Source organism: Rhamphochromis longiceps, linkage group LG9, assembly GCF_057381845.1.
Source record: "Rhamphochromis longiceps isolate RC_006_pf linkage group LG9, R_longiceps_female_GT1.1, whole genome shotgun sequence".
NCBI lineage: Eukaryota > Metazoa > Chordata > Actinopteri > Cichliformes > Cichlidae > Rhamphochromis > Rhamphochromis longiceps.
The window spans coordinates 14,772,507-14,790,072 of NC_140565.1; the positions used below are offsets into that span (position 1 = coordinate 14,772,507).

Below are 17,566 nucleotides of genomic sequence, written 5' to 3' on the forward strand. Positions count from 1 at the left end.
ATTTATCACTAAATAAAACCAGTCTTGTCATAATAAGCTTTGCTGTGGACCGTTGGAGCATTCATGTTAAAACTTTCTTACAAAAAAAGGTAATCAGATGTTAAGTTTGTTCAATTTCAGTTGTACTCATTGTGTTGCTCCTCAGATCTCCCGTCGTCCCTGAGCCTGAGTAAAGCCCGGCAGCTTGTTTTCAGTGTCCAGCGCCATAGTCATCTGCACGGGTGTCAGTCCATTTTCCCCTGATGCAAACACAGAAGCACACAGAAGAATCTTTGTGAGCCCATGTGGCATTTTAACTGGAAAACTCATGTCTGAGACATAAATTCCACATATCGTCAGAGGCTCTGAGGGCTTTTAATTCTGCATTTAATTCTGCTCCTACAAGAGTAAATGAATAATTGTCATTTTGAAAAGTGGACCTGATTCCTGACAGTGCTGAGAAGTCAGGTTTTATGTGGACGCTGACGTAATGTTTGGTACGATTTTTTTGTCATTGCCTCAGGCTGTGGCACACCACTGTGATCCACATGAGTCTGACAAGTCACCCGTTATCTGAGAGGTCGCTGTGCACTGCAGGGAGAGTGGCTTTTTTGGGGGGCATGGCAATGTAGATATTGGCTAACAGTGACACAGCAAAGAAAAATCTGAATCAAGAAACCCCGAGCCAACTTGAACGGCAGCAGAAGTGAGATTATGAGCCTCACATATCAAAAGTGTGAGATTTAAACTGCTTCCAGACCTGCACACGTCTGTTTCCAGGGCAGGATATCCATTCCAGTGCGGCAGAAGGAGCGGTCAGTGTGGGCCTCGGTGCTGTACAGGACCTCCTGGAGCTGTTTGTCTCCTGGCTTCTGGGCTTTCACGCGTACCTGAAGGACAGAACAGGAAAATCAAGTTGCTCTCACTGTCACCTGATTTCCACAGACTGCCATCACACCACATCCCTGCAATTGGATCTCACAGCTGTACCTCTAGGATAGTGATCTCTTTCTCCTTCAGCTTCCCTGCTTTGTTTTTCACCTGGGTCTTCTTGGTGTCAACCCAAACCACCCTCTCCTTCACCTCTGACCTGAATATACACACACATTAATAAATATTCATTAGATTGCTTCTTTAAAAACAAAATAAAAACACTTCCTCACATGGAGTGAGACTCACTCTTGGATGCCCAGATCAGCAAGTGTGGTGTCCAGAAAAGGGAAGGGCTGGTTTGCCAGGTCGGCCTGCACCTCGATGGGCAGTGTCACCGACATGGGGATATCCCGCTCCACTATGACGCGCAACATTTTGTTGTGGGACCCCGGGAGCTTCCTTTCTGCCGGTCGGTTAGCCTGCTCCACAGTTGCCGCCTCCTCCAGAGAGCGTTTTGTGTCGTCTGCTGCCAGCTTGACTTGCTGATCTGTATTTCAGGAGGCAGTGGGTTTTTACCCTCTCCCCCTTTGATCCTGTGCGTTATCTTTTAAAACTTGCTATCTGCACCTTTTGGCTCCAGCACGTCTTTATTGTTAGAGCTGTTGCTTGCTGTGTTCTTCTGCGGGGTGCTGATGATTCAGTGTTCTGCTTCTTCTGATGGTAAACGCCTCTGGAAAGCCTGAATATGTGAGCGCGTCTGATTCATACAGCGTTCTGCTCTGCCCCCCGGGCTGATATATGCAGCCAGTGTGAATGTGTGTTATGTGTCACTCAGATGTTAGGTTCATTAGACTGTCACAAGAGTGATGGACGGATGTTGGTGTTTTTAGGGCCAGGTGTATGAGCAGACCAGCTTCTGCTTTTAAATCAGGTAGAACGCGACCTCATCTTTGTGCAGTGCGTTACACATTTAATCTTTTTAACTGATTGGTGATTTCAGGCTAAATTAGTGAACTCTGTGACAAGAAAGGAAGTGAAAAAGCGACAAGGTCACTTCAGGTTCAATGTCAACAACACATTCATGACTGCTTAATGAGATAATCCATCCACCATATCTAGTCCTCCACTTATCATCGTCAGGCTTCCCCGTGTGCCCTCTGTCTCATTTCTCTGAGAGCTGAGGTGAGACAGCAGTCTTTCACATCACAGCGTCACATTTTCCGCTGTAAAGAAAAAAATGCATTCCAACTTTCAAAGTTTCAATCCTGCTGCTGTAGGACACAAACACATGACGTGTAGCATCACACCGGGCACACTGTGCGCTGTCCTGTACACTTATCTTCAGCTTTTCACTTTCCTTTGTGCAAACTTTCGTCAGTTCCTTTGATGCTGCAGGGACGTTAGACAGGGAATCTCCACTGTTAATGGCCACAGTGACAAACTATCAAAACGAATGTTGAGCAAACTATTGCACCATAAATGTTTTTGTACACAGTGGAAAACGTAGCAGTCAGCTGGCTATTCTTGTACCAAACATTATGTACAACGGACACTTCTTGGCACGATGTCACCACCTGAATGCATAGCAACAAAATTCCCATTCCAGTGTGCTGATGTGAATGAGGATTTCTGCCCTGACCTCAGCTCGGGCTTCTTGGCCTCATCGAGGTATTTGACAAGCAAGCGCTCATATCGCTATTGAGCCATGAGGTCACAGAGGAGTTTTTCTGCCAGCGAGGCACCATCTGGTCCCGTCACAGGCAGGAGATAAAGCCTCTGTAACATTTCACATTTCATTAATTTCTATATGCAGCATGTTTCTACAGCATGTGCAGAATCTGAAAGAGAGAGACTGATGTGTAGGCTTTTTCTAAGAGGCTCAGTCATCGTATGACAATGAAGAGAAGTCCAGTCCTTTGAGATGCAAAGAATAAGTAACATTTTATTAAAGATTTTAGTCTTTAAAGAGCTAAAATTTAACACAGCAAATACAAACTGTATAAAAGTGGAGTTAATTTTTATCCTTTAATATTTTTAACAGAGAAAATAACAATATAAAACAAAAGAAAAAAGCTATAATAATACAACACTCAGTCCAAACTGCGACACTCTGTTTAAACACCTGAAAATATAACCATACAAGCAATAAATCTGAACCACATGAGTAGGATAACATTTTTAAAAATATCCTTAAAAATACTGAATTTCCAAGCATAAAAACATGAAACGCTGATGGTTTTTTGTTTGTTTGTTTTTTTTTAAAAAGGGTCATGTTTAATTAAAAGTAATTCATTTAATAATCTTCATATGCTATTGATTAAAAACTGGATTTAACAATGTGTTCAGATGAGCTGAATCTCTACTAGGTTTTAGCTGGATGCTGTAGGTGTGTTCAGGCAGCCATTGTCAGCTTAGCAGAGCTTATGGTGATGCTGCTGTAGGGCTCAGCTTGATGTACGGTCACCTGTCCAGCAGACAGGAGCTCTGTTGGAAGGAAGCGTCACAGAATAGGGCCATTAAACATGTTACAGAGACCGCACTCTTTGACAGCCTTTGTTACTGTACAATGCAGGGAAGTTTGTGAAAGGTCAGCTTTAATGACACATCAATCCACCTCATTCTTCAAAGCTCTAAAAATCAATAAAATCCATTTCTGTCTTTCCCATACCCAGCAGTTTGTAGAATGTGTCAGTTGCAGTGGAGCGATTGGCCTCAGGGGGCAGCAGAGAGTCAAAGATGACTTCACCAAACCTCTGCAGGCTGAAGGTGATCCAGCTGGAAAAGAAACGTATGTTTTGTTTTGTTTTTAAATATCTCGAGGAAGTACAGATTACGTTTTTTTAAACAATGATTTCATTTATTAAGAAACCAAGTTACCCAAACCATCCATGTTCTGTGTAAAAATGTGAGAAATCCCTTAAACCAACACGTCTAACAAGGTAAAGTAGGCTAAAAGCACATCATGCCACAATCTAAAGAAAGAGCTAAGAAAAAAAGTCACTGGCATCAGTCAGTCTGGAAAAGGTTACAAAGCCAGTTCTAAAGTCTGGGAACTCCAGTGATCCAAAGTGAGAGCCATTATCCACACATGGAGAAAAACTGTACCAGTAGTGAATCATCCCACGAGTGGCCAGTCTACAAAAATTACTTCAAGAGCACAGCAATGATTCATCCAGGAGGTCGCAAAAGTGACAAGGCCTCATTTGTCTCTGTTGAGGTCAGAGTTCATGATTCAATGACAAGAAAGAGACTGGGCAAAAATGGCACCCAAGGAGAAAACCACTGCTGAGCAAACAGAACACAAAGGCTCAACTCACATCTGTTAAAAAGCATCTTGATGTTCCCAGAGACTTTTGGGAAAACACTCCAATAAAACAATTCTGAAAAGAAGAGTGGGCCAAAATTCCTCGACAGTGATGTGAATGACTCACTATCAGTTATCAATCATGTCTGATTGTAGTTCTTGCTGCCAAGGGTGGTGCAGCCAGTTGTTAAGCTTAGGCGGTTATTTCATTTTTACACAAGGGATATGTCGTTTTGGATAGTTATTCATTTAATAAATAAAATCATAATTTCACCAAACTGCATTTTGTATTTACTTGGGTTGTTTTTGTCAGATATTAAAATCTGAAATGTGAAAATTTACAAAAACTGAAATCATGAAGGGAGCAAATACTTTTTCACAGTATTTGACATTTAAACAAAATCAGTCAGGGATACGTGTCAGACTCATCCCTCAGGTCTGCTGCTTCCTTTCGGTTTAGAATTTCAAAGCAAATGTCCAACAACTTAGAAAGCAGGTCAACCTGTTATGCTGGAGGCAAAAAGTGTATATGCAATTATACATGTTACCGGACATGAATATAATTATAGATGCACTGTGATCAACAGTTTCACTGTCTGACGCATGAACTGAATAAAAATTAGAGTTTTAAACCAGATCAAACCAACAGGGAGACTCCCAGTGTGTAGATGACAGCTCAGTGTAACATCCCTGAAAACACTGAAGACAAGTGTGCATCAAAAGACGAGTGACCCCAACACTGTCACATAAGCAAGGATGTGAAAATGTCTCAGATGCTGTTTGTTGGCACACACTGGATAAAGATTACGAGTGTTGTTAAGCGTTGTTTTGGCCTGTGTTAGGAAAGGAAAGTCACTGTGTTTCTCTTCATGCAATTCAACCAACACAGCTGAAACTCTGAATAAATAGACTAGTTGTCCTAGTTTTCAAACTGTAGCCATTAATGGTTCACCTTTAAAAGTCTGCCACAGCCTACCTTCAAATACAAAGAGCAGAGTAGCATGTCGTGCCACAAAAACTAATCACCTTGGGGCGATTCTGGCAACAGAGCAGAGTGTGGACTCTTCAGATCTCAACACGAGTGGATATTAGAGCACTAACGCGCATGTGGAGGCTGGGCAGCATTAACAAAGAGCCTGCACTCAGGAGCCAGAAAGGATTAAAAAGTAAAGAAAGATCCTTCAGCATCCTGTATTATCACAGTGACTCTTACATGTTTACCTATGTTGCAACACGTGTCAAACTCCTGCAGTCGGGGCTGTGTGGGCACACCTCCATGACACCTTAAAGCTGATGAGCTAAAGGTGCCACTACACCCTCTGCAGTGGTCGCTTCGCTCGTCTTTATTCCCCACTGTTAAGGTGCAAGAAGCCACTGCGTTATTCTTCTAAACAGTTGCAACATCTCCCCCTGTGTGTTTGTGCGTCTCTGAGCTACTGTGCAGAACTATTATTAAAATAATCATAAAAACGGGCACGATCGTACACTCGGGTCTTGCGCGACCGGCCGATGTGTCACAAAGATCATGTCTCACGACACAGGATGAGATGTAAAAATTATCCCACAACACCCGGCACACAAGCGTCACGGCGAGCATAAAAGCGGCCCGACACAGAGTGGGACAAAGCAAGCAGAGGTGGACAATTTCAAAAGATGTTTGCTGTTTTATAAAGAGTACAGAGAGGCCTGCGCATGTAATCAGCAAGAGACGATCTCTGTTTTCAGGGAATATCATTTCTATTGATATACTGAATATACGAGAAAGAAACCCTCGGAGCTGATAAGAGGCAAGCAGTGTCAGGTAGACCATTTAGATGAGGACTTCCAGACAAACTGCAAACTTAATTTACAATTCAAAACCTTTCCTTGTGCGCCCACTTTCATATGAGCTGCCTGGCTTGTGCTATATATGCAAACCACCTGATCAGAGGCGTTTTTCCCCTTATATTTCCCACACAGCCACTAACATGTTAAGACTTACAAATAAGCACTTTGTTCCCACTTTGCTTTTACATAAGGACTGATGTTGTTTAATCAAATTCGTGCTACAAGCAACTGTCACACTCAGGCTGATGAGCAGGTTGTTAGGAGTTGGCGGTGTGGGCGCCATAATGACAACATATAGTTCAGGATTCACGTGGACCAGATTGTAAAGACAGGCACGTCAATAACATCTATAGGTCTGGTCCACAATGTAACTCTCATTTCAAACAGTGGGCATCAGTGAGACTGAGTTTGACACAGCTGCAAATGTCTTTCATGCATTTCTTGGAGTTACAAAGTATGTTTGTGTGTCAGTGTGAGTGTGTTTGTGCGTGTTTGCTAGCTTATGTTTAGAGCACCTCAGCATGTCCCTGCTGTCTGCGTTAGTCTGAGCCTCGGGCATCTCAATCCTTTCTTCTGCTATGGGCTCCATTGGTTGTTGGACTTCCTCCTGCAGAGACCTGCAGACACACACACACAAACACATAAACACAAACACACAGTGATCTGTTTCTTATGCACCGAGCTGTCCATCTTTCTATCCATCTGAGACTTACCATCTGCTGATGGAAGTAACGGCATCGCTTACTGATCGATCTTCTTTGGACATGTCCAGCATCATATCTGACACAGCTGCTGACACACACAAACACGCAGTGAGTGGCTTTGTGCTCTTAAAAAAATCTAAGTAGTCTGTGTCAAAGATGAGAGTTCTTCTTACATGAGCCCTCTGTGCTTTGCAGTCTTAAATCACTGGGTATCTGAGAAAGAGAGAGAGTAAAGAAATAGAAATGAGGTTTATAATCTGATTTATTTCACCAATGAGCTGAACACACTGAGCTGGCAGGCTACCACTGCGGGCTAGCTGGATACCAGATAAGCCTTATTATTACAACTCTGGCTCCACAAACACCCTCTCAGAATTCAGGATGGCATTACACTGGAGTTTGGTAAGATTACCACTACTTTATATCAAAATCCTCCTCGTCGATGGTTAAATGTACGCAGACCCACCTCCTTCATGGATGAGTCCCTTCTCTTCCTCTCTGCCCTCATTATCTCTCTCTCTTGCTCTGACCCCAATCTCCCCTCCTCCTCTTCTTCCTCCTCCCCTTTCTCTTTTTCTTGTTTGGGCAGGACGGCGAGTGAGGCCTGCTGTTTCCATAGCGTCTGGAGGTCAGAGTGAAGGAGGGCTGTAGATAGGGCAAAAGGCAGACAGGGTGCTATGCCGACAGTTTGTTTTTTTTCTCTACAGCTATAGTTTTTTTTCACTATAGCTGATGACTGTGTTGGAGATTAGTCCCACCTATTAGCATGCAGAGGCCCAGTGAGGCTGAAGCTGATTAGAAACATGCACAACATTTATGTGGCGAACAGACAAGTTGCAGCATTTCTCTTTATTTATTAGGCTTCCTTACATGATGTACAAGGATTCTCTCTAAGGGATTTTATACTGCTCAATCCGTCTGTGCTTTCATTACCTGAGAATAAAAGGCTTAGAAATAATGGTTCGTATTCAGTCAACAGTAACTGTGTAGCTCCTGGTACTTACATCCACAGGGGGCGCTGAAGAGCTGAGTAGGAGTGGCACGCGTGGTCACAGACAGGAAGTCCAGCAACACGTCTGACTGAGAGAAAAAACAAGATTTTAGAGTGAAGGTTCTGGTGCAGCGAGGGAGGGAAACCAATCTCAGCATATCACAGGAATTTAAACATGGCAGGAAGGGAGCAACAAAGAAGGAAGGCAATGAAATCAATAAGCACTATTCCAGTGGGAAGAGAAGGAATAGAAGTGGAGAGCAGGAGTTTAATTAACAGACACCCTGGTGAATAGACACTTTGATGGCAAGACTTTGATTACAGAACAGCAGAGACTGAAAATCGGTCAGTCAACCACTGATCCCCGTCAACTGAACCAGGAACATCCAGTGAAGACGGATTTTAGTATGGAGTCTTTGTGTCTATTGCCTCTTTTCCATTAATACCTACTCTGCTCAGCTCAACTCCATTTTGGTTGTTTTCCACTACAATCGAGTACCACTTTGCTACGTGTGGGTCGTTATAGTAACGCGGACAAAAGTCCCGTGATGTGATTTGCATGTGACACAAACACAATAACAGCGGATGATGATCATCTACCTGCTGTTCAGTGTATGGCTTTTTCAGACTCAGGGACCGCACTGTTTTTTGTGTAGCTCTCGTGACGCCAATGACTGGCCAACTGTTGGCATGCAGTCTGTTGACGACATATTTTCGGATTGCCTCGGATCACCTGAAATCCGACAGGAGGTAACAAAAAGCCTAATGGAAAGCCCTAAAAAATGGATTGAGTCAAGTCGAGTAGAGACTCATGGAAAAAGTCTACATGTGTCTGAGAAGAAAAGAAGCTGTTAAATGTGTACATAACTCCAGCAGTTATGTGATGCAAACTGTCATTCAAAATCTGAAATATTTAGACTGAATTCATTCAGATAAATCTTTAAAAGTTCAGTGATGTCATCTTATTCTAACTACCAGTCTGAGCGTCTCGGCCCTCGGGTTCCCGATCTGCTCCTCCATCACTCTTTCAGATATCTGGACCTGAGGGTCTGCAAAGACCAGCTGACGCCTGCGTCTTCCACCGCGCTTCCTTAGAGGAGGAGCAGCCACCTGGTGGCACAGCAACAATCATACGTTTACAGTGCAATGACTTAACAGTCCAGAGTACGCATACTGGAAAATATGCAGCTCCATGTTGACACACCCGCACATGCTTTCTATTATTTGTTTCTAAAACAAAACAAACTGCTCGTGAGTCACTGGGCTACGGGTGTCATAAAAACAAGCTGTCATCACAGTGTTTCCTACACAATCATCGTTCAATAGCCTAAAAATAAAACATAGCTTTAATAGCTGTTTTTCCATCAACAAAATCCAGAGCCTTTCAGATACATCCCACACAGACACACCGGAAATCTTTTACTTTCTCACAAAACAGTAAAAGTGAGCAGTCCTCCTTATCCCACCTCATCACAGGGCCTTTCTGTCGTTCGGTCCCCCTCTCTCCCAGATGCCCCAGAGGGTGGAGATGGCATGGCAACTTGTACAGGGGTCATCTCTAGGGCAATGGTTGCCAAAGGAACTGCCATAGGCTGACCTGTCTCCTCGTCCAGCAGCCACACACTGTCCCGGTCTGTCCCCAACACCACCTCCTCCTCCAGCCTGGAAACACACACGTAGCACCACACTGAAAATGTTCATGAGACGAAAACTGTTATCACACCTTTGAGACACACATAAATATTCCTGTAAGTCTGCGGTCTATTTTCTGTGCACGGGCCGTAACAGCCAGTGGAAACACAAACCATGTTTGTCACTTTTGTTTCTAACCAGGACTCACTGATCAGCAGAAGACATGGCTCCTTTCCAGCTGCTCTCCTCTGTCTGCTCCTCTGCATCTGTTTAACACGTGTTGTAAACAACGCTCAGAGAAACAAGACACATACAAACTAACAGTTTTCACCAAATGACCCAAACTAATGAATCAAGTGGCTTAAATCTATTCTAATAAGACCCTAAAAAATCCTTTTCTACTCTCTCACTCATGTTTTAACAGAGAAAATTGGAACTAAATACAAGCTACTCACATGTTGTCCTGTCTTTTATAATTTTTGTCAGAGCAGAAGAGGCGATCTAAAGTTTCTGCCTCTCTGCTCTCCAATGAAACCAACCAGTTTCCAGAAAATAAATGTTTTCTTTCTGGTAGCAAAAGCACTCATGGGGTCAGAGCGGCTCTTTTTCCAATTATAGCCGTGGCACAAAGAATTTGACCCGGCTGATGGGGGCAGTCACATTACAACAGGCTTTCTCCTGACTCAGAATGGGGTCTTGTTGTAGGTGACCACATGCTTACAGTAAAGTAAATAAGTTCCGGTTTTGGCAGAAATCGATGCCTTTTCCTGTTATTTCTCAGGATTTCATAAACAAAAACGTCTTCAAGGCTTGGAATTAATGAAGCTAGCTTCAAATGAGGGTGACCTGTCTTTGCCACTCCTAAAACCTCTTAGAAGACAGTGCCAAAAATTTCCTCTAGGCAGAGAAAATACCCTGTGCAAGAGAGGGACGTGTTGCAGAGCTGATAAGAATTTCTGCAAAGCTAAAACATGATGTCAGGCTAAACACATAAAACCCTGTTATATGTGCACAGTGCTTATCACAGAGGACAATCAATGAGTCTGACAGAAACACCTTTATGGAACTGGTCAGCTTGGTCCATCAACAAGTCAATCTCTCTGGCTGTAGCTTCAGGAAGATCAGCTCCCTCGAAATCCTGACACAGAAAATGTAAGACGCGTGAATGAAAGACAGAAATAAAAATACAGCAGCAGCAACAGAGCTGAGAGTACAGATATTACCATGTTTCTGCCTGCATAGCAAAACTAAACTCATGAGACTGACAGTGCAACAGGGATGTGAGCAGCATGTCTCTGTGAGCAAACTGTGCACACAGGCTGATGTAATTAAGCCCGATCTCAACAAGCCAAAATGGATATCATCAGCTGATGCGGTTCATGAGGGCCATCGGCAGTCTCTAAGTGACAGAGCGAGGAGGCTAATACTGTGTGATGGTCCTGCTCGACTTACAGTAGGGAAACACATCCCTCTGCCTTCTTTTCTCTGTCTGTCATTTTGATCCACATTTCCTCACAACACTCACCTCACTTTATCTTATACACACTGGATTGGTTTGAGAACTTCAAAATAAGAGTTCTTATAAATATCTGGCCTTGTTTAACAGTAAACATCTTTCTCACAAGAGCATGTGACAGTGTACTACATCTTCTGCCTTTGATGCTGCTCCCTCGTCACAAAGCATGAGGCACACAGGAAGCAGGCTTCTAGCTTGTGACAAAGATGTTAACTGGAGATGTTGTGGGCACACGGTCCACATCCTGGCTCAGTGATTCACCAGGACGCCTGCTGTAACTAAAAATGATGACTGGGGTGTTTCTTGTCCTCGCACTATGACAGAGAGTTTACCTCAGCAGTGGTGATGATGAAGTGCTCCTTCTCAGTTAGAGTGATGGCAGCTGGAGGTGACCTGAAACCTGGTTTAACATTGCAGGAGGAATTAGGAGCACAAGGATGTGAGAGTAGCTGAGATTCAAATGGGGAGCAGCTACAGCTTTTTAAAATGCCAGAGTTTTCATCTCACCTCGTGTGGTGTGGGGACTGAGCACCAGGGAGTGCTGTGAACCAACATCTTCAATCACAAACCCCGCCTGGAAGCGCACATCACAAACACGTAACAAACACTTATGATGCAGTGCAGCAATCCTTTAAATCCATATAACATTGACTCATTCTACTCATTACAGATTATGAGGACAAAGTTCAAGTCCAGGTCTGCCAGATTTACATCAACCACACTCAGCAAGGAGTTATTCACTGTGATTTAACTGACTCAACACTATGAAGTATTGTAAGCAGGGAGAAATATAGTGCACAACCCCACTGCCACACGACTCGGGGTGTAAATAAAACCAGAATGCAATGACTTGCAAATCTCACAAACCCATATTTTATTCACAGTAGCAGTAATATAGTAATATACCAAATGTTTAAAATGAGAGAATGCAACAATTCAGGAAAAAAATCATTTCATGGCAGCAACATGTTTCAAAAAAGTTGTTACAGGGCCACGTTTAGCGCTGTGTATCATCCCCTCATCTTTTAACAGTCTGTAAACATCTGGTAGCTGAGGAGAGCAGCTGCTGGACTTTTTGGAGAGGAATACAGTCCTGACAGTCCGGGGTCTTCTGTCGTATTTCTCCTGATGTGCCAAATGTTTCCATTTGCTCTAAAACCTGTTTACACCCTTCAACACTGATGGTGTCTTTACAGGTGTGCAAGGTGCCAATACTATAGGCACTAATGCCATCAAAGATGGCTTTTGAACCGAGTGTTGATAACAACCCAGATGATTCCTCTTCTCTTTAATCTGAACTATAGGGCATCTATAACAGAATAATTTCATTTTAAATGAGCTTTGGCCAAGAGAAGCGCAGGGTCACGTTCATGTGGGGCTTCTTCTTGTCACGATAAGAACTTTAACCTGCATTTTAGAGGGGCATGGTGAATTGTGCTCACAGACGTGCCTGTTTTAATGCAGTGAGACCTGAGGCTCTGAAGATCATCTCATGGGCATCCCATACTAATTTTGACCCTTGCACACACAGATTTCTCCAGGATCTCTTAATCTTTTGAGTATTATGATTATGTACTGTAGATGATGAAATATATGGTGAAAAGTTTTTTTTCTGAAGTTGTTCTGCAGAAACCTCTTTAAGATGCATTTTTTATACCCAGTCACATTGCTCACTAGGCAACTTCTTAATTGCAAAATGTTCCTCCAGCGGTTTCTTTATTGTACCTCTTACTTACTCAGTGCTTTTCCAGCCTTTTGTTGCCCCATGCCAACTTCTCTGAGACATGTCGCTGCCGTAAAAATTCAAAATGAGGTGTTATCCTTCACGAAATAATAAAATCTCTTAGTTTAAACATTTGATATGTTTTCTGTGATCTATTGTGAATAAAATGTGGTTTTATGAGATTTGTAAATCACTGCATTTCCCCCCCAGTTTATTTCAAACCCAACTTCTTTGGAATTAGGTTTGTAAACCCCAAAAGGTTGATTCTGTTCACCTGGACGTGGCGTTTTTTTAGTGCGAGAAACGTTTCGTCACTCATCCAAGTGACTTCTTCAGTCTCAGCTGACTGGAGGTTTCCCCAACCTTATAAACAGTACATTTGCACAATAACTGAAACCAGCCCACTGAATGAACAATGGGCTGCGAGGTCAGCTCCTTGATCATTAATATGCTAATTGTCATAACCGTTGATCAAAAAACACTGATCAAAGCCCATTTGTAAACATTACCATAAAACAATAATCCAAGTAAATGGTGCATGTGTAATTTGTGGTAACAAACAAACCAAATTGTGTGAAATAACAGTAAGTTCTGCATTTATATGGCCAGTCACAATTTCAGGACATCAGATGTTTGTCTGTGTGTTAGGATAAGGACTAAATGTCACAAATAGTCTTGCATATGAAGCTCAACACTGAACTGATCTTTACAAGAAGATTTTTTTTGGAAACAGGAGTTCGCCTGCATGTGTGAAATCCTGCAAGCTTCTATTATTATGATTCATGGTAAATCTAATCATTATTGTAATAGTAGCAGCTACTGCTGCCTCTCACCTGCATGCTTACAGAGCGTGACCTTCAACACTGACTGCAGTCCCTCTGTAGCTTACCTGACATATTACAGAGGCATGCATATATACCGTATTTCCCGGACTACAGAGCGCACCTGAATATTAGCCGCACAAGCTAAAATCAGGGGAAAATCCTGTTTTGTACATACATTAGCCGCACCTGACTAAAAGCCGCAGGTGTTTCAATGTTGACTTATCATATGTAAGAGAATATGCACAAAGCGAATTGTCAGGAAAGAGACGGCTGTTTGGATTGGATTTATATAGCGCTTTTCAAGGCACCCAAAGCGCTTTACAATGCCACTATTCATTCACTCTCACATTCACACACTGGTGGAGGCAGCTACAGTTGTAGCCACAGCTGCCCTGGGGCAGACTGACAGAAGCGAGGCTGCCATATCGCGCCATCGGCCCCTCTGGCCAACACCAGTAGGAGGTAGGGTAAAGTGTCTTGCCCAAGGACACAATGACCAGGACAGAGAGCCCGGGGATCGAACCAGCGACCTTCCGGTTACAGATGCGGTTCCCAACCGGCTGTCGGCTGTTTGGAGACATCACTTTTATTAATATTTTGAAAAACAAGTTATGAGTACATATTTGCATAACTTTTTAGGGTACATGTACAAGTACCGGTAATTACAAGTACAAAACATGTACTGTGCTTCATAAATGAGTAACAAATGTAGTACATAATAACCTACAGCACACCAGAAAAATAGATTCGGACTACCTTTTAGGCTCAGGTGCAGTGACACGGCTTTATCAAGAAGAAAAGTCAGTCATTCACCACCATCTTTCTCTTCTTCCTGCGCACTAAAACCACCAAAGTCCTCTCCTCCAGTGTCGGAAACGAACAGGTTCAGGATGGCTTCGTCATCCACTCTCCGCTTCTCTCCTTCGTTGTCACTTTCAAAACCAAAGAAATCCTCGTTGTCAGTGTCAGAGTCGAACACCCTCAGAAGGGCCGTGGCGGTGTCCTCTCCATCATGCAGCAGTCCAGCCCTTCGAAATCCGTTGGTGATCGTGGATGTTTTCACACTTTTCCACGCTGTCAGAATCCAATGGTGGAGTTGGGCATAACTTGCTTTTCGCAAGTTTATCACCGCTCATCATCCACGCCTCCAGCTGAACACGTAGCGCTACTTTGAAGTTTGTTTTTCGCGCTACTTCGTACGGCACTACGTTGCCTGGCCGATGGACATGTGACCAACATACCACTCTTGAACCTCGATCCTTCCGCCAGGCAACGTAGTGCCGTACAACAGCGGAACAAACAAAACAAATCCGCTCATGGACAATCCATAGAAAAGCCGCACCTGACTAAAAGCCGCAGGGTTCAAAGCTTGTGCAAAAAGTAGCGGCTTATAGCCCGACAATTACGGTAATACTGGTGTATAATGGTGGGTGTATGTACCTGGGGTAATTTGTACGGGCTGGGTAGCTGGTGAGATTCCATGATACCAAAGAAGGGATCCTGAGCTCCTTCTGCCTCCTCCATCATGTACAGGATGTCAGGTATATCCAAAGCATTCCTACAGTGTGATACACCAATGTTATTACTCAACATATTCAAACACTGCACACATTTTAGAATTTGCAGTTTCTAATAATATAAAATATCACTGGAATAAGACTAGAGCTCCTTCATATCGCGCAAAATGGATTAATAAATAGCAAAGTGCATAACATTACTGCTGTTCCATAATGTGGCTTATGAAACATTGATGAAGCTATTTAAAGGGAAGGAGAGCCATTTGTCCACTAATTTAAACACCATATTCTCCATTTTACTGTTTATTACTCCAAACAATCTGTTTGTCATCTTATAAATATTCAACAACAAGCCTGTGAGCTCACACTTCCCCAAACAGCTAAAACTTCCTGACAGTTCTGCTAATTTTTTTTCAGATGCCGCAAGAGACAAAACTTTCTTCCCCTGTGGATTAGCACACTGTGCGTGCATACACAGACCTGCCAGATTCAGCCATGTCTATAGGCACACATCTTTTACAGCGCAGCAGGCGGTCTATGGTTTGTTGAACCTCCTCTGGAAAACAGAAAAATTATGCACACGACTCGTACAAAAAAAAACAGAGATGCAAGAAGAGGCATCACATTTAAGTTAACAGTGACAAATGTACTAAAGGTCACTTCAAGCTAACATGTGTATTCAACATCCTCATTGATAAAAGGTACTAAGAGTATTTAGGTTGCCTGTACCGGCAACCTGTCCAGGATGTACCCAACCTCTCCCCCAAAGCCAGGATTGCCTCCAGCCCCATAGGACCTTCAACTGAATAAGCATATAAAAAAATGGATGTCTGGAAAAATAAAAATGAGCATGGAGGATGTTTGTGTCCCATTTTACAATGACCATACCAAACTCCACTAAGCCCTGCTTAATAATGCCATATAAACATCATACCCACACACTTGGAGGTTTTATTGTACTGGTGGGTGAAATTAAATGCCACTGCAGACAATGGCTGCTTTCTTGGCATCTCCTCCTGCTGATCATCCTGCATTATGTTTCACCGTTTTCATCAACCATGACAGCAGCATGATTGCGAATCTGTCGGATGCAATATCATCGTCAGGCTGCAATTTGAGACCTGATGAATCGAGACTGTTGCGCTGTGTTTGATGATGTTGCTTTCATTAGTTCCATATTGGCTTCTAAATCACACTTATCAGGGGGAGCTGGGATGATAGCATTGTTTTGGTTTTTGCACCAAAACAGTTTTCATGACACAGAGAGAAGGTGACAAACACAATCTGTCTGATGTGTCTTGCATAAAGTAAACAAGCTGGGCTTTTTCCCCCAGTTAACATCAATCATGAAAAATAATGAAGCTGCTCTGTTTTTGCTTTTGGTTTATTTGAGTTAGTGTTTTTTGTTGGGGTTTTTGGTTCAATTGAAAATCATTTTGCCAACCAACTCCCTTTTTTTTTGCTAATCCTATATAAGCAATCTACCATGAAATGATTCCCATTTATTTTTTAATCCATGTTAGTCATCTCCTCAGTGTTTTGTATACACTTTCAAATTTGACAACTACTGCAGTGACTCAACTTGCAGCATAGTGTGTAGGGAAAGCAGAGGAATGTCATGGCTGATCACACGATTTCAGTTTCTCTTGTTTCTGCTGTCTTGCTGTTTGTTCCTCACCAAGCAAGAAGCCACACTGCCTGTGGTAGACTACAACCACTCCGTACTGCAGCTGAGAGGACAGGTACAGAGAGAACCGAGGCCTGGGCAGGCTGGGTTGTGGTGGAGGAACCTGTGCCGTCACATAGTCCAAAATCTCCCCGCTGTAAACATTCAAAATGAGGCAGATGAATCTTGACTAAATGTGCACAGTAAAACTTAGCTGCACAATTTACTGGCAAATGGAGATGTAGTGAAGTGCTAAGTTTGAACTAAGTAACCTAAACTAGTCTAAACCTTTGCTAATCTACTTTAGCAATTTTATCAGGCTTGCTATACAAAAACGTGCACATTCATACCAGGTCCGCTTGACATTGACTCTCAGAAGCTCTCTGCGGGTCACCCTGATGCCTTTAGTGGCTGCTAACCTGAATAACAAAACACATTTACAAAATTTAGACATAACAGTTAGCTAGTCGGGAGGTAATGTCCATCAGGACTTCTTGCTAATGGCTTTGAAGCAACATGTAGACTCACCAAATTGTGGAAAAACATCCAGAATGTCGCTGGAGCACATTGGGGTAGTAAAACATTTCGTCTTATCTGACAATAAAAATGCAAGAAGTTAAAGAAAAGAGGACCAAGTTTAGGAACTAGATTAAAACACCAATCTTTGCCGAAATTTAAGTCTCGGTTTCCCGCCTCAAAACATGCTCCACCAATCCGGTTTCAGATTCAGGACACGATAGTAAACACCCATGATGCGTTCAAGTACTAAAAATAAATCCATTGCTGCATAAATAAATGTAAGATGAGTAGTTATGTTAGACTTTACCCGTTTAAAGAAAAACTAACATAGAGCCTTACAATTAAAAAGGGCATCAAATTACTCTAAAACTGATGATTAAGACTGATAGCAGTACTCAAGTACTATATGGCTTTAGGTTTTACTTGTTCCCATTTAATGTAATATTATATAACTCTGCTCCCTTTGTGAACAAATGGATTTTTTTGTTTTT

General features: G+C 42.7%; 2 protein-coding genes across 2 annotated transcripts; both read right to left on the bottom strand.

Moving 5' to 3' along the window:
• Positions 1-69: 69 nt before the first annotated feature.
• On the bottom strand, positions 70-1,611 carry LOC146662045 (uncharacterized). The gene is made up of 4 exons (XM_085418420.1): positions 1,159-1,611; positions 970-1,069; positions 740-869; positions 70-239 (listed from the first exon to the last, which is right to left on the bottom strand). Exons 1-4 carry the CDS (start codon positions 1,284-1,286, stop codon positions 142-144), a joined length of 456 nt encoding a protein of 151 aa, XP_085274546.1. The 5' UTR covers positions 1,287-1,611; the 3' UTR covers positions 70-141.
• Positions 1,612-1,748: 137 nt separating this feature from the next.
• On the bottom strand, positions 1,749-17,211 carry rec8b (REC8 meiotic recombination protein b). The gene is made up of 18 exons (XM_085418421.1): positions 17,085-17,211; positions 16,907-16,975; positions 16,569-16,711; positions 15,371-15,446; positions 14,814-14,931; positions 11,334-11,400; positions 11,159-11,226; positions 10,367-10,448; positions 9,519-9,576; positions 9,145-9,340; positions 8,654-8,788; positions 7,692-7,767; positions 7,154-7,332; positions 6,861-6,900; positions 6,697-6,772; positions 6,499-6,600; positions 3,521-3,627; positions 1,749-3,336 (listed from the first exon to the last, which is right to left on the bottom strand). The coding sequence occupies exons 1-18, from the start codon at positions 17,138-17,140 to the stop codon at positions 3,245-3,247; spliced, it is 1,740 nt and encodes a 579-aa protein (XP_085274547.1). The 5' UTR covers positions 17,141-17,211; the 3' UTR covers positions 1,749-3,244.
• Positions 17,212-17,566: the final 355 nt, after the last annotated feature.